The sequence below is a fragment of the Schistocerca americana genome, chromosome 2, assembly GCF_021461395.2.
Source record: "Schistocerca americana isolate TAMUIC-IGC-003095 chromosome 2, iqSchAmer2.1, whole genome shotgun sequence".
Lineage (NCBI taxonomy): Eukaryota > Metazoa > Arthropoda > Insecta > Orthoptera > Acrididae > Schistocerca > Schistocerca americana.
The window spans coordinates 442106771-442123231 of NC_060120.1; the positions used below are offsets into that span (position 1 = coordinate 442106771).

The window sequence follows — 16461 nt, forward strand, 5'->3', positions numbered from 1 at the left end:
CTACTATAATAGCTTTGATTCCTAGGTATACCTTTGTCCTTCTTGACCTGCTCCCTTTGAGACTGAAGCCCTTTTTATTATTTCCCAACCTCACAAGGGAAAAAAAAAAACCTATCCACTCCACACAGCCCCCACTACCCGTTGTAGCTGCTGCTTGTGTGTAATGGACTCCTAACCTACTCAGCGATCCTGATACCCCAACACCTACACGGTTGCAGAACCATCTGAGCCTCTGTTTCAGACCCTTCACTCAGCTCTGTATAAAAGATCCACAATCGGTCCTGTCAGTGATGCCGCAGATAGTGAGCTCTGCCTTCATCTTGCAAGCAAGACTGGCAGTCTTTATCACTTCAAGCAAACACCCGAAACCAGAGAGAACCTCTTTAGATCAAAAGTTACACAAATTGTTAGTACTGACATGAGCCACCACCCGCAGTTGGCTCTTCACGGCACCCAGAAGGGTGTTCCACATGTGGGATAACTTCCCCAAGTATACACACAGAGTGCACATGCTGACCCTGAAATTATTGGTATATCGGAGCACCACTTAAATAACTTGACAATTCAGAGGCTTCCATTACCAGGATACAGATTAGCTGGCTGTTTTTCAGGGAGTTCCTTGCGTAGTGGGGGAGTGTCTATGTACATAAGAAAAAGTATTCCATTTGAGTCCATAGACGTATCATGGCACTGCACTGAACTGATATTTGAATGTTGTGCAGGGGCAGTTGAATTTAGTGAAACTTCCCTTCTTTGCTTAGAACTGGTTTTCCATCTGAGCTCTTGATATTCATAGAAGTGTTTCTCTTTTCTCCGAAGGTCTCTTTAATTTTCCTGTAGGCAGTATCTGTCTTACCCCCTTGTGATATATGCCTCTACATCTGTAGAGTCCTTACTTAGCCATATTTGTAATTTTTGTTTTGGGAATGGTCAGTTTCCTGAACGATTAAAACACTCAGTAGTAAAGCCACTGTATAAAAAGGGAGAAAGGGATAATGCAGACAATTGTAGACCTATTTTTATGCCATCAGTGTTTGCTAAAGTTATTGAAAAGACTGTATTTGTGTAAGGATAATTGATCATTTTATATCAAACAATTTGCTATCAAATGTACAGATCAGCTTTCGAAGTCATCTAACAACTGAAAATACTATATTTTATTTTCTCTGAGTTACTGGATAGGTTAGACAAGGGGTTTTGAATGCTAGGCATATTTTTTTATTTAACTAAGGGGTTTGATTGTGTTGATCACAAAATATTGCTCCAGAAGTTGGACCTTTACGGAATACGGGGAGTAGCTCACAATTGGTTCACCTCTTACTTTAGCAACAGACATCAAAAGGTCATTATTCACAATGTTGAGATTGGCTGTGGTGTGGGGTTATGAGTGGGGTATGGTCAAGAGGGGGGTGCCCCAGGGAACAGTGTTGGGGCCACTCCAGTTCCTTATTTATGTAAATTATATGCCGTCTAATATTACGGGTAACTCTAAAATATTTCTGTTTGCTGATGACACTAGCTTGGTAGTAAAGGATGTTGTGTGCAACTTGGCTCAGTTTCAAATAGTGCAGTTCATGACCAAAGTTCATGGCCTGTAGAAAATGAACCAACACTAAATCACAGTAAGACTCAGTTTTTACTGTTTCTAACACACAATTCAACAAAACTCGAAATTTTAATTTCACAGAATGGGCATCTGATTAGTGAAACTCAACAGTTCAAATTTCTAGGTGTTCAGATAGATGGTAAACTGTCATGGAAAGCCCAACTTCAGGATTTTGTTAAGACTTAAAGCTGCCATTTTTACTATTCAAAAGGTATCTGAAATGAGTGATTGTTCTACATGAAATTAGTCTACTTTGCTCATTTTCATTCACTTATGTATGGTATTATATTTTGGGCTAACTCTTCCCATTCTAAAAGGATATTTTTGGCTCAGAAATGTGTAGTTCGGGCAATAAGTGGTGTAAGTTTGCGAACCTCTTGTCGACGCCTGTTCACGAGTCTGGGTATTTTGACATTGGCCTTTGGATGAGACTCCCTTAACTCTTGTGCAGAAAGGTGTGCAGTATACTGCGTGTATCAATTTTCAATAAGCTACCACTCGAATTCAAAAATCTTAGCAGTAATCCACACACTTTCAGATCAAAACTGAAGAGTCACTCCTATTCTGTCGAGGAGTTCTTCGAAAAATTAAACTGATTCTTGTTGTATTATTGATTGCGTTTACTTAAACTTATGCATTGACTTTTTCGAGTTCATAAACATTTTATTTTTGTCTGTTATTACTTTTATGTTGTAATTTCATGTACTGACATGTTTAATGACCTTGGAGATTTGCTCCTCAATATGGTCCTATGGAATTTGATGTATAAATAAATAAATTGTATTCTTCCCCTCCTTAGCAGTCATGTTCCTAAGGGGGCCCCATTATATGCCTAACGTTGGAGATTCCAACAACCAGTAAGCCTATTCTCTGTGACTGTATCTTGCAGCCTGAAAGGCTTCCTCTGAAACAGAACAAGTCGCTGCCTCTGATTCAAGATCTTCACCAGCCACAGGTAGCACTTGAAACATCTTTGTCAGGTGAAAAGGGGAAGCCCTCCCTGTGGAAAGTATTTCGTTGCTGCCACTCCTTGGAACAACCTCCCACTCAATCACGGATGAGGGGTTAGCCTCTGTGTAGGCAGTACCTTTGGTGGCCACAGTAGTGGACACGTGGGACATACTGGATGTCACTTGGATTCTCACATCCAGCACCCCACCCCCCCTGCCAATCCCCCTACACACACACACAAACACACACACACACACACACACAGTGATGCCTATTGGTAACAGCCTCAAGCTGCAAGCTGTGTGTCCAATGCCAGCACCTTCTGGAGCTGTGAGTGAGTCACCAACTCAGCCTGCATCCAAACACAGCAATCACAATCCCTACCCATACTAAAGATGGCGAAACTCTACAGTTATTAAAAGACAAAACTGTGTCTACTAAGCACACAAACATGCCAAAAATTTGCAAACTAAACAACCCAGCACCCAGGTAAGTGAAAATAAGTTGCTTCTGTTTGAAGCTTGTAAAAATAATTAACAGTGCTGCACTCTCCGGTGGTGGTGGTGGTGGTGGTGGAGGTGGAGGTGGAGGTGGAGGTGGAGGTGGAGGTGGAGGAGGAGGAGGAGGAGGAGGAACAAGAGCTGCTGGCTTCCTGTAATTATTTGACTCAGTGACCTGATAGATAAATGCTGATCACAACACTATAGTGGTTAACTTGAAATATTTTCAGATTTATTGATACCTGAAACATTACAGTGATCAGCTTTTGCTATTAGATTTATATATCACAGACCACTATCTAAACTTCACAAGTCCTAAATAGCAACATATTGACTGAGCAATTTGCTCATCATTTGGTAACACAATTACTTCACATATTAGATATTCACACAATGATTTTATATGATGATTACAAATTGAAAATTAATCACAGGGTGAATCACAACATAATAGTACGTACAACTGGAATCATTCATCTGACTGATGACACATTTAGATTGGGAATGACTATAAAATGATGGTCAGTTGATTACTTAATCTGCACTGACTGTGGCCACTTGTTAACTTCATGAAGATGAACTAAGGGCCTAACACATAGAGGTTGGCTATTTGATTACCAAGCACTGACTCCCAAATTATCACACATTTTGTTTGATGTAACTGTGAAATGTTAACAGGTTGGCTGCTGAACCTGGACTGACTGTAGAACCATTCAGCACAACTATTTATAGAAGTTTGTCTGTACAATAATTAAAATTTGATATGATGTTTTACTTTATAACAGGGAAAAGAACCAAATTAGTAAACAAGAAATTACAATGACCCAAGGATTAAGTCTGTTATATTATGGATTGGATAACAGTATAATTGACAAATTATGGGTATTAAAATGTAATTGGATAGGTAAAAATCTGCTCACCAAGTAGCAGTAGGAAAAAATGTATAAAGATAGAGAAATTTTCATGCTTTTAGAACCGGTGGCTCCTCCTGACATCGTATTTTCAAAAACTGATTGTTTTCATTGATAAATCATAGGTAACACTAGACTTAAATAATTCCTTCAATCAAAATTGACAAAAACTTGAAATTTTCTAGCTTGAATGATTGACAAACTAACACGTTTTTCTAGTGAAAATGGACATATCCATGTGCTCATAAGACACTCAAATTAAAACATTTATTTATGTATATTATTTTCACATAATTTAACTACAGTATTACTGTTACTGATTGAGAAAATATATCTTCAACAAATAATTCTGATGAAATAAAGCCTGAATATGAAATTAACTGCTTTGTATACTTGTCTCACACATTTTCTCCGCAAAAATGTGGCTGAATAAAGGGAAAAAATATTATCAGAAGTGCTTCAAGAACATGGGGGTGGTTCCACCTTGCTCCATCACAACTCTTAACATAATGTTTTTTGCATTTCATTTGTTATCCTTATTATAATAAAGTACAATGATGCGCCTGACAATACGGTTCCCATCATCTTCTGGCCACTGGTCATTGGCTGAAACGTTGTGGTGACCAGCACTGCAGAACTCCGTGCCAATAAAAACGTACAATGCTGCATTTTCATGATCTTGTAAACTGCACATAAAACAGAAAATAAATGAAATTGTTTGAATATATTCGAATAACGTGAATGTGAATACACTGAAATACAAATTTATAAATGTTTATCAGGCATTGCTCAGCTGGAAAGGCATCCATTTTACCTTAAATATTTATAACAATACAGTGTGGAGTATCAGACTAGCTTTGCAATTGGATTGGAGGGTTTGTAGCAGACATAACACATGTCGGGCTTAACAGAGAGGAATCTTCTGACATAAAAGTAACTTCAGATGTACCCATAGGGAGTGTCCTAGGACCATTGCTGTTCACGACATATTAAATGACCTAGTGGATAACATTGGAAGCTCAAAGCTCATATTTGTGGATGATGATGATGATGATGATGATGATTAGAGAGAAGTCATAACACTAGAAAAATTCTAAGCAAAGATCTACAGAGGATTGACACTTGCTGCAGGGTTTGGCAGTTGACCCTCAATTGTAAAATGTTAGTAGACCAATGGGTGATGCTATATTAATCAGTGCTACCTCTCTTCTCTACTACTCAGTGATCTAATATCTTTTCTTTGACTGGTAAATTTTAGGAAGTGAATAATGAAATGCTTGACAGGTAAGTTAGTGATGCCTCATATATTATACTGTTTATGATCAAAATTATTACTCATATCAAAACCAGTTTAACTATGCTCTATTTGAGTAACATCCTTAATGCCACAATATGACATTATTACTATACACAGAAATCTTCTGCCCATCTGAATGTTGTGCAGATAAATAGTCTGAATACATTGGGAATGCAGCCGCCCAATGACAGCGATGATCTAGCCACCTACCTGTTACAACAGTGTTATGCCAGGTACATGCACAAAGCAACTATCACTTTATTGGTGGTAGCTGCAGTAATACGATGTATGCTCTGCAGTGACATTACAGAAGAACTTCAACTAAACGTCACTTTTGGGACCATGGGGTGCTTGGAACACTAAAGAGGTCAGATAATCAGAGGAGAATGAAACACATCGTTTAAACAGCTCAGAACGGCATAATAAACCAAGATCAAGTAAAAAAATTACATTTCTAATAAAGAGAAAGGCAGGCAGAAAGTTTTAGCACTGAAACTTATTTAAAAAAGTGTGAAATGTATTCAGTTTTGTGAACCTAGACTTTGTGGCTGCATCACACCACCTCTTTGCACACACTATGTCCAGAGCTGTAGCAGTTGGCTGTCGTTCCAAATATTTGTGTGAAATCTCGAATGCATCCTTCACGGCAAAGTGGTCTTCTTCCTTTTATCCATCATATGGCTCATCTTGCGTAACATTATACTGTTGCAAAACCAGATTAATGATCTGATCCCCCTAAAGTTCTTCATTGGTAACAGCAGCAGCAGCAGCATTACCTTCCTCTGCTGTCATCCTCTACATCAGCAAGAAAGGGATAGCATTCTGCATAAAGCTAAATTACAGCTTTAAGATTGAAGGGAATACAGTAACGAACAGAAAGCACACAGATGAAACAGCAGATTAAAGAGTACAGTAAAGCCAACAGTCCAGCAGACAATAGTCTGTGAACTGAGCGTGCATGAGGAGTATTGACTTAAATGGACACAGTGAGGCAAATAGTTGGATAACTTTGTTGAGTGCAGAGCACATAAAGATGGTCAGACACATGGTCAAATTATCCAAGGCGTCAGTTAGTCAAAGGTCGGGTAGTCGAGGTTCTACTGCACTTGGTAACCTGACAAAAAAGTCACAAAATATAACTATTTTCACATGAGAGGATACAGGATCCTCAACCATCTCCGAACCACAGAAAATAGATTTCGACTGTAAATTTATGGCAACGTAGTTTTCAGAAGCAAATTAATCAAAAGGGAGGGCCCCAATAGATAGGAAAGAAGCTACTGCTAAATAAATATTCAGTGATGCATAATTAACAGGCACTTGGATTATACAGGGAGAATCACCTAAGACTTGCACTGCAAATTTTGTGGAAATGGAAAGTGCTATTTGTGTGCGGTTATCACTGAATGGATTGGTAGTAAAGGGCTTGTACTGTTAGCCAATAAACAGATTGCAGTAACACTTAGAAATTGTATTGTTGTGCAAACATACACTTTTTAAATGTCACAATGCCTATTGACATTAACGAACTAAGAGTAGGGTAAATGAGGATGTCTGTGGTGTTTGTTGCAGGATTCTAGTAAGAGTCTTGTACGAGTTACTGTATTTTGAAAAGTTCCCACACCAACACATGTACAATACATGTGATAGCACACCATAAAGAATAACATAAATGCATATGCAAGTTATGTGGATTCTGACCACTAAAGAGACAACTGACCATCACAGTTTGTGTTTAGAAATGATTGCTTCACACATGCTAGAATTTCAGTGGAGATATCTGAGCAGGTTGCAGTAGTATGTCATTGCATGTGATCAGATGTGGTTAGCATGTGCCTGTAGACAGCATATCTCAGCTTTCAGCACAGAAAAAAAGTCTGCAGGCATCAAATCCCAGGAATGGGCCAGCCAAGGTACAGGTCCTCTGCATCCAATCCAACAATTTGGAAAAAATTCATGAAAACATACTGTAGTACTTCGTGCACTATGGAGTGGACAGCCATCATGTTGGTGCCACAGGTTTCTCCTGATATGCAGAGGAATATCTTATAGCATCCATGAAAGATAATCTGTTAAGAGACTGAAATACTTGTGCGTGTTCAGTTATTGAAAAACAGGAAAATGAGCTGATGGTTCACTATCCCACAACACATGTTTACAATCCATGGAAGCTGACATTCCACCTGATGATAACAATGGGAATTGTCAACAGATCAATAGTGCATGTTTCGGCAGTTTACTTGGCCTTGATTGGTGAAGATGGCTTCTTCACTAAACAAACTGGAGTACCATGTCTTAATGTCCATTCACAGAAGTTAACAAGATTCTTATAATTGTTTCCACGCAGCTCGTGATGGAGAGAGATGTAATTGGGATGAAACCTATGTTGATGAAGAATGTGTAGTTGTTACGTTGTCTAGGTGGTAGACTACCACTTTCACTTACTGGTTCAATAGGTTGATAAAAAATTGCTGATGTGATTGACATCTATTGGAATATCTTGCCACATACACCATACAAGAAAGAACTGCATTCTTCCTACACACTCCATACACCATGAGCATGTTAGCTTGTTCTGCATTGGTTAATCCCTTTGTCCACTCAAGACCTACTGCTTGAACTGTCACACACTGACTGACTAGCAAGTGGCAGTGCACTCAATGACCACACAAGCACACTGTAAGCAAACATAATAACATTGCGTACCAAGCAACTATGTAGGTTGAGTGGCACAAACAAATGTTGGTGTGGAAACTTTTAAAAATTTGATATCCTGTAAATGACTTGCACTAGAATCCTGCAACAAACACCATTGATATTCTAATTTATCCTTCTTTAAGTTTATGTCAACAGGCATTGTTCCATTTAAAAAAACTGCATGTTGCAGAAAAAACACTCTTTCCTAAGTATCATTACAGTCTGTCTATTGGCCAAAAATATGAGCTCCTGACTACCAATCTTTTATGTGAAAACTGCATGTCAAGCACTTATCATGTTCTCAAAATATTTGTGGTGCAAGTTTTAGGTGATTCACCCCTGTGTACACACAATGATTATCAATACATGAAAACATAACTTTAAAAAACAAGCAGAAAATAAATCCAATGAAAATTCTCCAAAATATGGTGTCAAGTGAATATAAGCAGAAAAACGACTAAAATATATAATTATTTACATAACTTGTCCATCATGCAGAACTTTAACGACAGTAGTCTACACTGATGGATCAATGGTCGACGATCTTGTTGGTTTAGTCCTCCCTAGCCATCCTTCATTACTGACTATCCAGGAGTCTCTTTATGCCCTCGGCAACGGTGGATGTTCAGTGACCTTCATTTGTACTCCAGGACTTGTCAGGATCCCAGGCAATGAACTTTCTGACTGCGTGGCCAAACAGGCTACCAGTAAACCAACTCTGCAGTTCGGCCTGCTGGAGAAAACTTCAATCGATCTTCTGCCGCAAAGTTTTTGTGATCTGGGATACTAAATGGCGCACCCTTAGTACACCAAATAAACTGTGTTATCAAGGAGCCAACGCATATGTGACGGTCATCCTTGCAAGCCACTCCCAGGGACTCTGTTGTCTTTTGCCAGCTCCAAATTGACCATACTTGGCTAACACATGGTCAGCTCCTCCATTGTGAGGATCCACATTGGTGTTGATGTGGCTCCCTTGTGACTGTCGTCCACATCTTGTTGGACTGCCCAATTTTAGCTGCTCTGCGGCGGACTTTTAATCTTCCGAGCACCTTGCCTCTAGTGTTGGGCGACAATGTCTCAATGGCTGATGTTGTTCATAAGGATGGTTTTTATCACTATCTAAGGGTCTGGCTTTCTCTCCCAGACCTCATCCTCCCTCCATTCTTCTTCCTCACTCTTTCTTTACATTTGTGTTGGTGGTGTTCTTGCCCCTATGTGTGTTCATCTCACCTTCTCTTTTAGGCTGGAGATTTTAGTGCGTTGCAGAGTGGCTGGTTCGTCCTTTTTTATTCTTGTGATCAGCCAACCTCGGTCAGCTGCTAGATTATTTTAATACCTTCCACTATTTTTCCTTTTAGTGTATGTTTTCCCCTTTTGGTTAGCTTCTTTTGTTTCTTCTTTCAGTGTGGTTCCCTGTTAGTTTTCCACCCTTTTTGTTTCTCTGGCTCCTTTAGGGAATTGTTTTAACTTGAGCCTTGTTTGCATGAGGGAAAATGGACTGATGACCCTGTAGTTTGGTCCCTTTATACCCCAAACCAAACCATCCAACTCCAACAATTAATATGAAGGCAACTTTTAATTAACGAGCACTTTTTGTGCAAATATTCTTAACTATCTTCATAAAAACCAATACGTAATTAATCGCCTTTTGTTTAACATAATCAGCAAAAATTACTATAGGCTGTGAATGAAATTAATCTGATACATAAATATTGCTTGTCAGTTGTGGACCCATACCATTTAGGATTGACAGCGGAAATAGGGAAAATTCGAAGGATGACAATGCATTTTGTAACAGGTTTGTTTAAGTGCAGTGGCATCACACAGCTACTCATCTTCCATATCAGATGCTTCAAGAAAGGCTTTGCATGTCCTTATGTGCTTCACAGTTAGAATTCCACAATCAAATGTTCCTAGAAAAATGGAAATATTGTATTACTTTCTCCTACATATGTTGCATGAAAAGACCATGAAGGTAAAAGCGGTGGTATCTGAGCTCACATGTAGGCTTATCAACTGTCATCCTCTCCACATATCATTCTCAACTGTAGCAGGAAGGTAAGGTGAGACATCAGTACACAAAGTGCCCTCTGCCCCACGTATGGAGTGAAGTAGGTGTCCAGATAGTATCAGTGGAACTCAGTAAACAAGATAGTCTTTAACAGAATATAACTGAGGCGCATAATTGTAGGCTTCATAGGTGTTTGCAAACCCATTTGTCTGCTTCACTTGTAACATTTTAGAGATTTGTTCACAAGGTGTCTTCGATACAGTTGATGCTTTTGTGTCCTCCGCTGGAGCTGGGTTTATGAACAAAGTATCACACCACAGTAATGTAATATTTGCCATCCACTTCTGTATCATTAAATGGCAGGCATTTGAAAGATTGTTTTGGAACTGCAGGTGCCATGATCCAAAACATGACATTAAATTTTAGTTCAAGCTTCTCTGTTTCAGTAGTGGAAAGGACCAGAAATTGTCTCAATTTGGTTAGCAAAAATGAAGCAATAGTATGAAAGGAATACTTGCTACTCCCCATATAGCAAAAATTCTGAGTCGCAGAAAGGCATAACAAAAAGACTGGTGGAAAATGAGCTTTTGGCCAATATGGCATTTATTGGAAATAAATGACACACACACAAACGCAACTCGCACACACAACCAGTCTCTGGTAAGTGGAGCCATGAAGAATGCTTCTGAGGCTGATGTTGGTCTCTTCTCAACATCCTTGAAATGCTTTTTGAAGGTTAAAAGATTTAGTTCAGCATGTACAAAGGATTTAGTACTTGACCTGTAATTCAGCAAAGAGTCTCCACCAACACCCACCCCCTGACCTTCTCCCATCACACCTGTAGACTTTTTGTAGTTCTCAAAGGTTGGTAATTTTTGGTGACACACAATTTCAAATAGTTTCGACTCTGTACATAGTTTATTAATTTAGAAACTAGGTAGTAGAGGATGAGATGGGAGTGTACAGAAGGCATCAGTTCATTCTCTGTAGTTCTTTGAAATATTTTGTAGAAATATTTTAAAAGCAATGTAGAAGAAATAAGTTTAGTCATCCTGCTGAAACTAGGAAGAGATCCAGATAACTGTGAGCAGAGGAATCAAGCGTAACACTGCCATCCTAAAGTTCTTAATTTCTACTGTGTGTGTCATTCCTGCAATTTTGATTTTGTTTATAGCTCTTTTTTTAAGTCTTTACTCAGAAGAGAAAAGAATGATAAGTCATTGTCCCATTGCCTGTGAATGTTATGTTTATTATCCTGGAACACAAACAAAGTGATTTTCTGGTTGTTGGTCAGAATTATTAAATTTAAGAAGTCTTAAATGTTCCCTTCATTGAAATGGGTTTTCATTTTATGTTGAAACAGGGATGCCAGCTATTCGGTTCTGTTCCAGAAAAGAGTATGTTGTTCGTCCAGATCGCTGGGTTGTGAAAGCTGCTGGAGGTACAATACTTACAAGAAAGCAGTTACCACTTAGACTTGCATGGGCTTTCTCAATTCATAAATCACAGGTAACTGTTTAGTATCTTAATGATAATCAGTTTTCAGGGCAGACATCTTGTTGTACTAGAATAAAGAAAGAAAAGGTGGGAGATGGAAATAAAGAATAATACAATTTTTAAAAACAATGTGACAATAATAAAAATTGCTAGATCTGACCCATTTCACATAATCATGTGACTCAACAATTATGATCTGTGGAATATCCAAGTATTAACTATTGTGTTGAATGTTAACATTTTTTATAAAGTTATCAAGCCATATATTGAGTAACTATAAGTCAGAATATCTTATCATTCAGGTTCAAAACCTGTAAATAGTTCCTTAAATCACCAGCAGTCATACATCTTTCATTTAAATTTATGCAACACTATTTGTATCGCAGGACACTGCGCTACATTTTCAGTGTTGCATAAAAGCAACGCTGAGCACATCAATAATTTTTACGTATTATGTTTATTGCATATTTGTATTATTTTGGGGTCACTGGTACTAAGAGAAAAATTGTATGCCTCGTCATCGCTCCCCATACAAAAGAAAAATAGTCTGTTTCTGTGTAATGTAAATGACATGACAACGTCCTTGTTTCTGCAGCATCAAATACAACTGGTGTGAACACAGTAACTAATGTTCCAAGGTATTCTTTGTTTAATGTGTGTAATCCTTCAATGCATGTCAACAAATTAGTAATGATTGTCCATCCTGTATACCAAATTTCCCTTTTTGGGTAATGGAGTAAGCTGTGTGCTAATATACTACTGTAAGGAAAAAGTGGAATGTCCAGAGAGATATGACCACAATGAAATTTATTCTGCTGATTACATGACACTAGAAAAACTATAAGTGTGGCAGACCAGTACATGCACTGTGACTGGAAATACAGTAGAACCACCAAATACTGTAATCGAGCTGCTAGACTTCATGGCATGGAATCCAAAAAGCACCTGAATATGCTGCTGGGAAATACCCTGTCACGTAGATTATAGGTTCGTCCACAAAGCATCAACTATGGCTGCAGGAAGACCTGAACAATCAAGTTGCTGATTGAGCAGATCTTGGACATGTCAGACAAATGGGCAGGCCAGGAAAGCAGTGGTACCTGTAGTTCTTCGACGAAGTCTGACACATTCCTCACCACATGGGACCTGGTATTGTCCTGCCGAGACATGGCATGTGGAATGGCATGCAAGAGGCACGGGCGGTAATATCTCCCTAACGTAGCAGTAGCTGTTCAGATTGCTTTTAAGATGTTAGAGGCAAGATCACTTGTTACAGGCAATGGCATGCCAAACCATTACACTTGGGGTTTGTTCACTACACTGCTCAACAATACAGTCTGCCCGATTGCGTTCACCATGGGAAAGTTAAACGTGTATGCAGCCATCACTGTAGGACAAGTTGATGACTGATTCATCCGAAAAACACTGTGTTTTGGCACTCAATTTGCCAGAGTCGATGTTCATGTGCCCATTGCAGGCCTTGTTGGTGGATTCTGGTCAATGGAAGCCAGTGCAATGGTGTGAACGTCAACAATCTAGCCTGCAGAAGACTGCGTCAAATCATCAAAGCTGACATGTCCACACCCATTCCAGTGCTCCAATATTGCACCAACACTATGGATGAGGTTGTTCTGTCTGTTACGGATCAGCAGACGATGGCAGCCATCACGCACCGTGTTTAGATCGTATTATCTGTACCCTATCAGATATGTGTACAGCCTTCTTATCTCCACTGGTTCCATATCTACCTCCTGGAGAAATGTCATTCTGCCCTGTTTGAACACACTCGCATGCTGTTACTCAACCCTGTGATGTCGGAAAGGTGTAGTGGCACATGGTTACACATTTCCGGTTCTTATGACTGCTCCGCAACGACTGAGCATTGTGTAACACTGCTTGTCCGGTCACACAGAAGAGTGTGTTGTTGGGCCTATGTGCATGCCGCCCCTCTGCCATTTAAATCACTTGTTATGGTTCCATTCTTCTACACATCCTGTTATTGTAGTGTATGGCAGACCATTGCTTCTGAGTGTTCTATTTTTTACAAACTGTAGTATATCTTTGAAAGGCATGCTTCTTCCATTTGTTTCAAAATATTTAGGTCCTGTCAAGTGCCATCAATGTATTTCTTAATCATCCCAGGATTTAAAATCCTTGGAGTGAGTTTCCAAAATTTTGCCACATCCCCTAGAAAATAGCTAAGGGCAAAGTTGATTTTCTTGTGATCTTCCCACATCTCCAGTAACGATCTAGAAAATACGTGCAGATAATAAGTACGGTGCACTTCCCCGTCAGATTTAAACTTTGGAGGATGTTTTGATAAACCCATACTACTTCAAAGTTGGAGCTCCTCTATGACAACATTTGATAACCCAATGATAGCTATTTTCTAAGTTCTTTCTGGATATTTTCTAATGCTTCCCACAACTGCTGAATGTCCTTCTGATGTTGTACAATATCACTCAAAGAATTAGTTAGAGCACTAGTTAATACCATTCTTCTCTTGTATCTTATGTTCAGCTAACTCTTGTAGAAGCTCCTCTATACTGATCACGGCATTTGGGGCACTAATTACTGAGCCAAAATCTTTACATTGTTCCAAGGTTTCCACTCTACTTTGTATTTATGATATTTGACGATGTATATCTCTGAATTCGTGTTTATCACTCACTTCTTTAAACTGTTGCGTAACCTTGTTCCTGACCATATCACATTGATTTTCTATTTCACATTGTCCCTCCTTAGGTAATTTGTCTAAGGTCAAACTATATTGAAAATGTTCCTATCTAAAGAGTCTACTTTTGCACATACTTCTTTTGAGGTCTGCATTGTAATACTGTTTGACAGCTTGTGTAATTTGTTTAGCTGCTCCGCTTGAGCTTTACCACCATTTGATAACTATTCTAGGTTTTTAAAATTCCTGACAATGCTATCCATTTTGTGAGTAGTGATATGCACACAGTAATAACAACACTATTATCTACCCAAGAACACTGAAATCCTCTGATTCTGTTCAGATACAAGCACAAAAAATCAGAACAACATATATCAACACTACTTCACAACCAGAATTGCACCAAAAAAGATTTAACTTGCAGCTATTTGCAGCTCACCTTATCACACGCACTTCTTGCTGTTTGCTGCATTGTGCGTGGGTGAAGCAGTGTCGTTATCAGCCGGTGTGTAGCCATTGCCATAGTTAGCTGACCAGCTGCCACGCTGTTAAGTGAAGGTACACTGGTGAGCTTCTAAAGAGTCACTCACTAGGAGTGAGGAGGATCTGCAGTGATGTGACGCATGGTGCAGGGAATGGCAATTGAATCTCAATGTAGACAAGTGTAATGTGCTGCGAATACATAGAAAGAAAGATCCCTTATCATTTAGCTACAATATAGCAGGTCAGCAACTGGAAGCAGTTAATTCCATAAATTATCTGGGAGTAGGAATTAGGAGTGATTTAAAATGGAATGATCATATAAAGTTGATCGTTGGTAAAGCAGATGCCAGACTGAGATTCATTGTAAGAATCCTAAGGAAATGCAATCCAAAAACAAAGGAAGTAGATGACAGTACACTTGTTCGCCCACTGCTTGAATACTGCTCACCAGTGTGGATCCGTACCAGATGGGGTTGATAGAAGAGATAGAGAAGATCCAACGGAGAGCAGCGCACTTCGTTACAGGATCATTTAGTAATCACGAAAGCGTTACGGAGATGATAGATGAACTCCAGTGGAAGACTCTGCAAGAGAGACGCTCAGTAGCTCGGCACAGCCTTTTGTTGAAGTTTCGAGAACATACCTTCACCGAGGAGTCAAGCAGTATATTGCTCCCTCCTACGTATATCCAACGAAGAGACCATGAGCATAAAATCGGAGAGATTAGAGCCCACACAGAGGCATACCGACAATCTTTCTTTCCACGAACAATACGAGACTGGATTAGACGGGAGAACCGATGTTGTTGTTGTTGTTGTTGTTGTTGTTGTTGTTGTGGTCTTCAGTCCTGAGACTGGTTTGATGCAGCTCTCCATGCTACTCCATCCTGTGCAAACTTCTTCATCTCCCAGTACCTACTGCAACCTACATCCTTCTGAATCTGCTTAGTGTATTCATCTCTTGGTCTCCCTCTATGATTTTTACCCTCCGCGCTGCCCTCCAATGCTAAATTTGTGATCCCTTGATGCCTCAAAACATGTCCTACCAACCGATCCCTTCTTCTAGTCAAGTTGTGCCACAAACTTCTCTTCTCCCCAATCCTATTCAATACCTCCTCATTAGTTACGTGATCTACCCACCTTATCTTCAGCATTCTTCTGTATCACCACATTTCGAAAGCTTCTATTCTCTTCTTGTCCAAACTAGTTATTGTCCATGTTTCACTTCCATACATGGCTACACTCCATACAAATACTTCCAGAAACGACTTCCTGACATTTAAATCTATACTCGATGTTAACAAATTTCTCTTCTTCAGAAACGATTTCCTTGCCGTTGCCAGTCTACATTTTATATCCTCTCTACTTCGACCATCATCAGTTATTTTACTCCCTAAATAGCAAAACTCCTTTACTACTCTAAGTGTCTCATTTCCTAATCTTAATTCCCTCAGCATCACCCGACTTAATTTGACTACATTCCATTATCCTCGTTTTGCTTTTGTTGATGTTCATCTTATATCCTCCTTTCAAGACACTGTCCATTCCATTCAACTGCTCTTCCAAGTCCTTTGCTGTCTCTGACAGAATTACAATGTCATCGGCGAACCTCAAAGTTTTTATTTCTTCTCCATGGATTTTAATACCTACTCCAAATTTTTCTTTTGTTTCCTTTACTGCTTGCTCAATATACAGATTGAATAACATCGGGGAGAGGCTACAACCCTGTCTCACTCCTTTCCCAACCACTGCTTCCCTTTCATGCCCCTCGACTCTTATAACTGCCATCTGATTTCTGTACAAATTGTAAATAGCCTTTCGTTCCCTGTATT

The 16461-nt window shown here is 39.3% G+C and overlaps 1 protein-coding gene across 3 annotated transcripts in view; it reads left to right on the forward strand.

Moving 5' to 3' along the window:
* Positions 1 to 16461, forward strand: part of LOC124595989 (ATP-dependent DNA helicase PIF1) — a 104352-nt gene that overhangs the window by 81262 nt on the left and 6629 nt on the right. For all 3 annotated transcript variants that reach the window (XM_047134934.1, XM_047134932.1, XM_047134933.1), the window contains one exon: positions 11340 to 11485. In XM_047134934.1, the coding sequence (XP_046990890.1) occupies positions 11340 to 11485 (146 nt within the window). The remainder of the gene's footprint in view (positions 1 to 11339; positions 11486 to 16461) is intronic.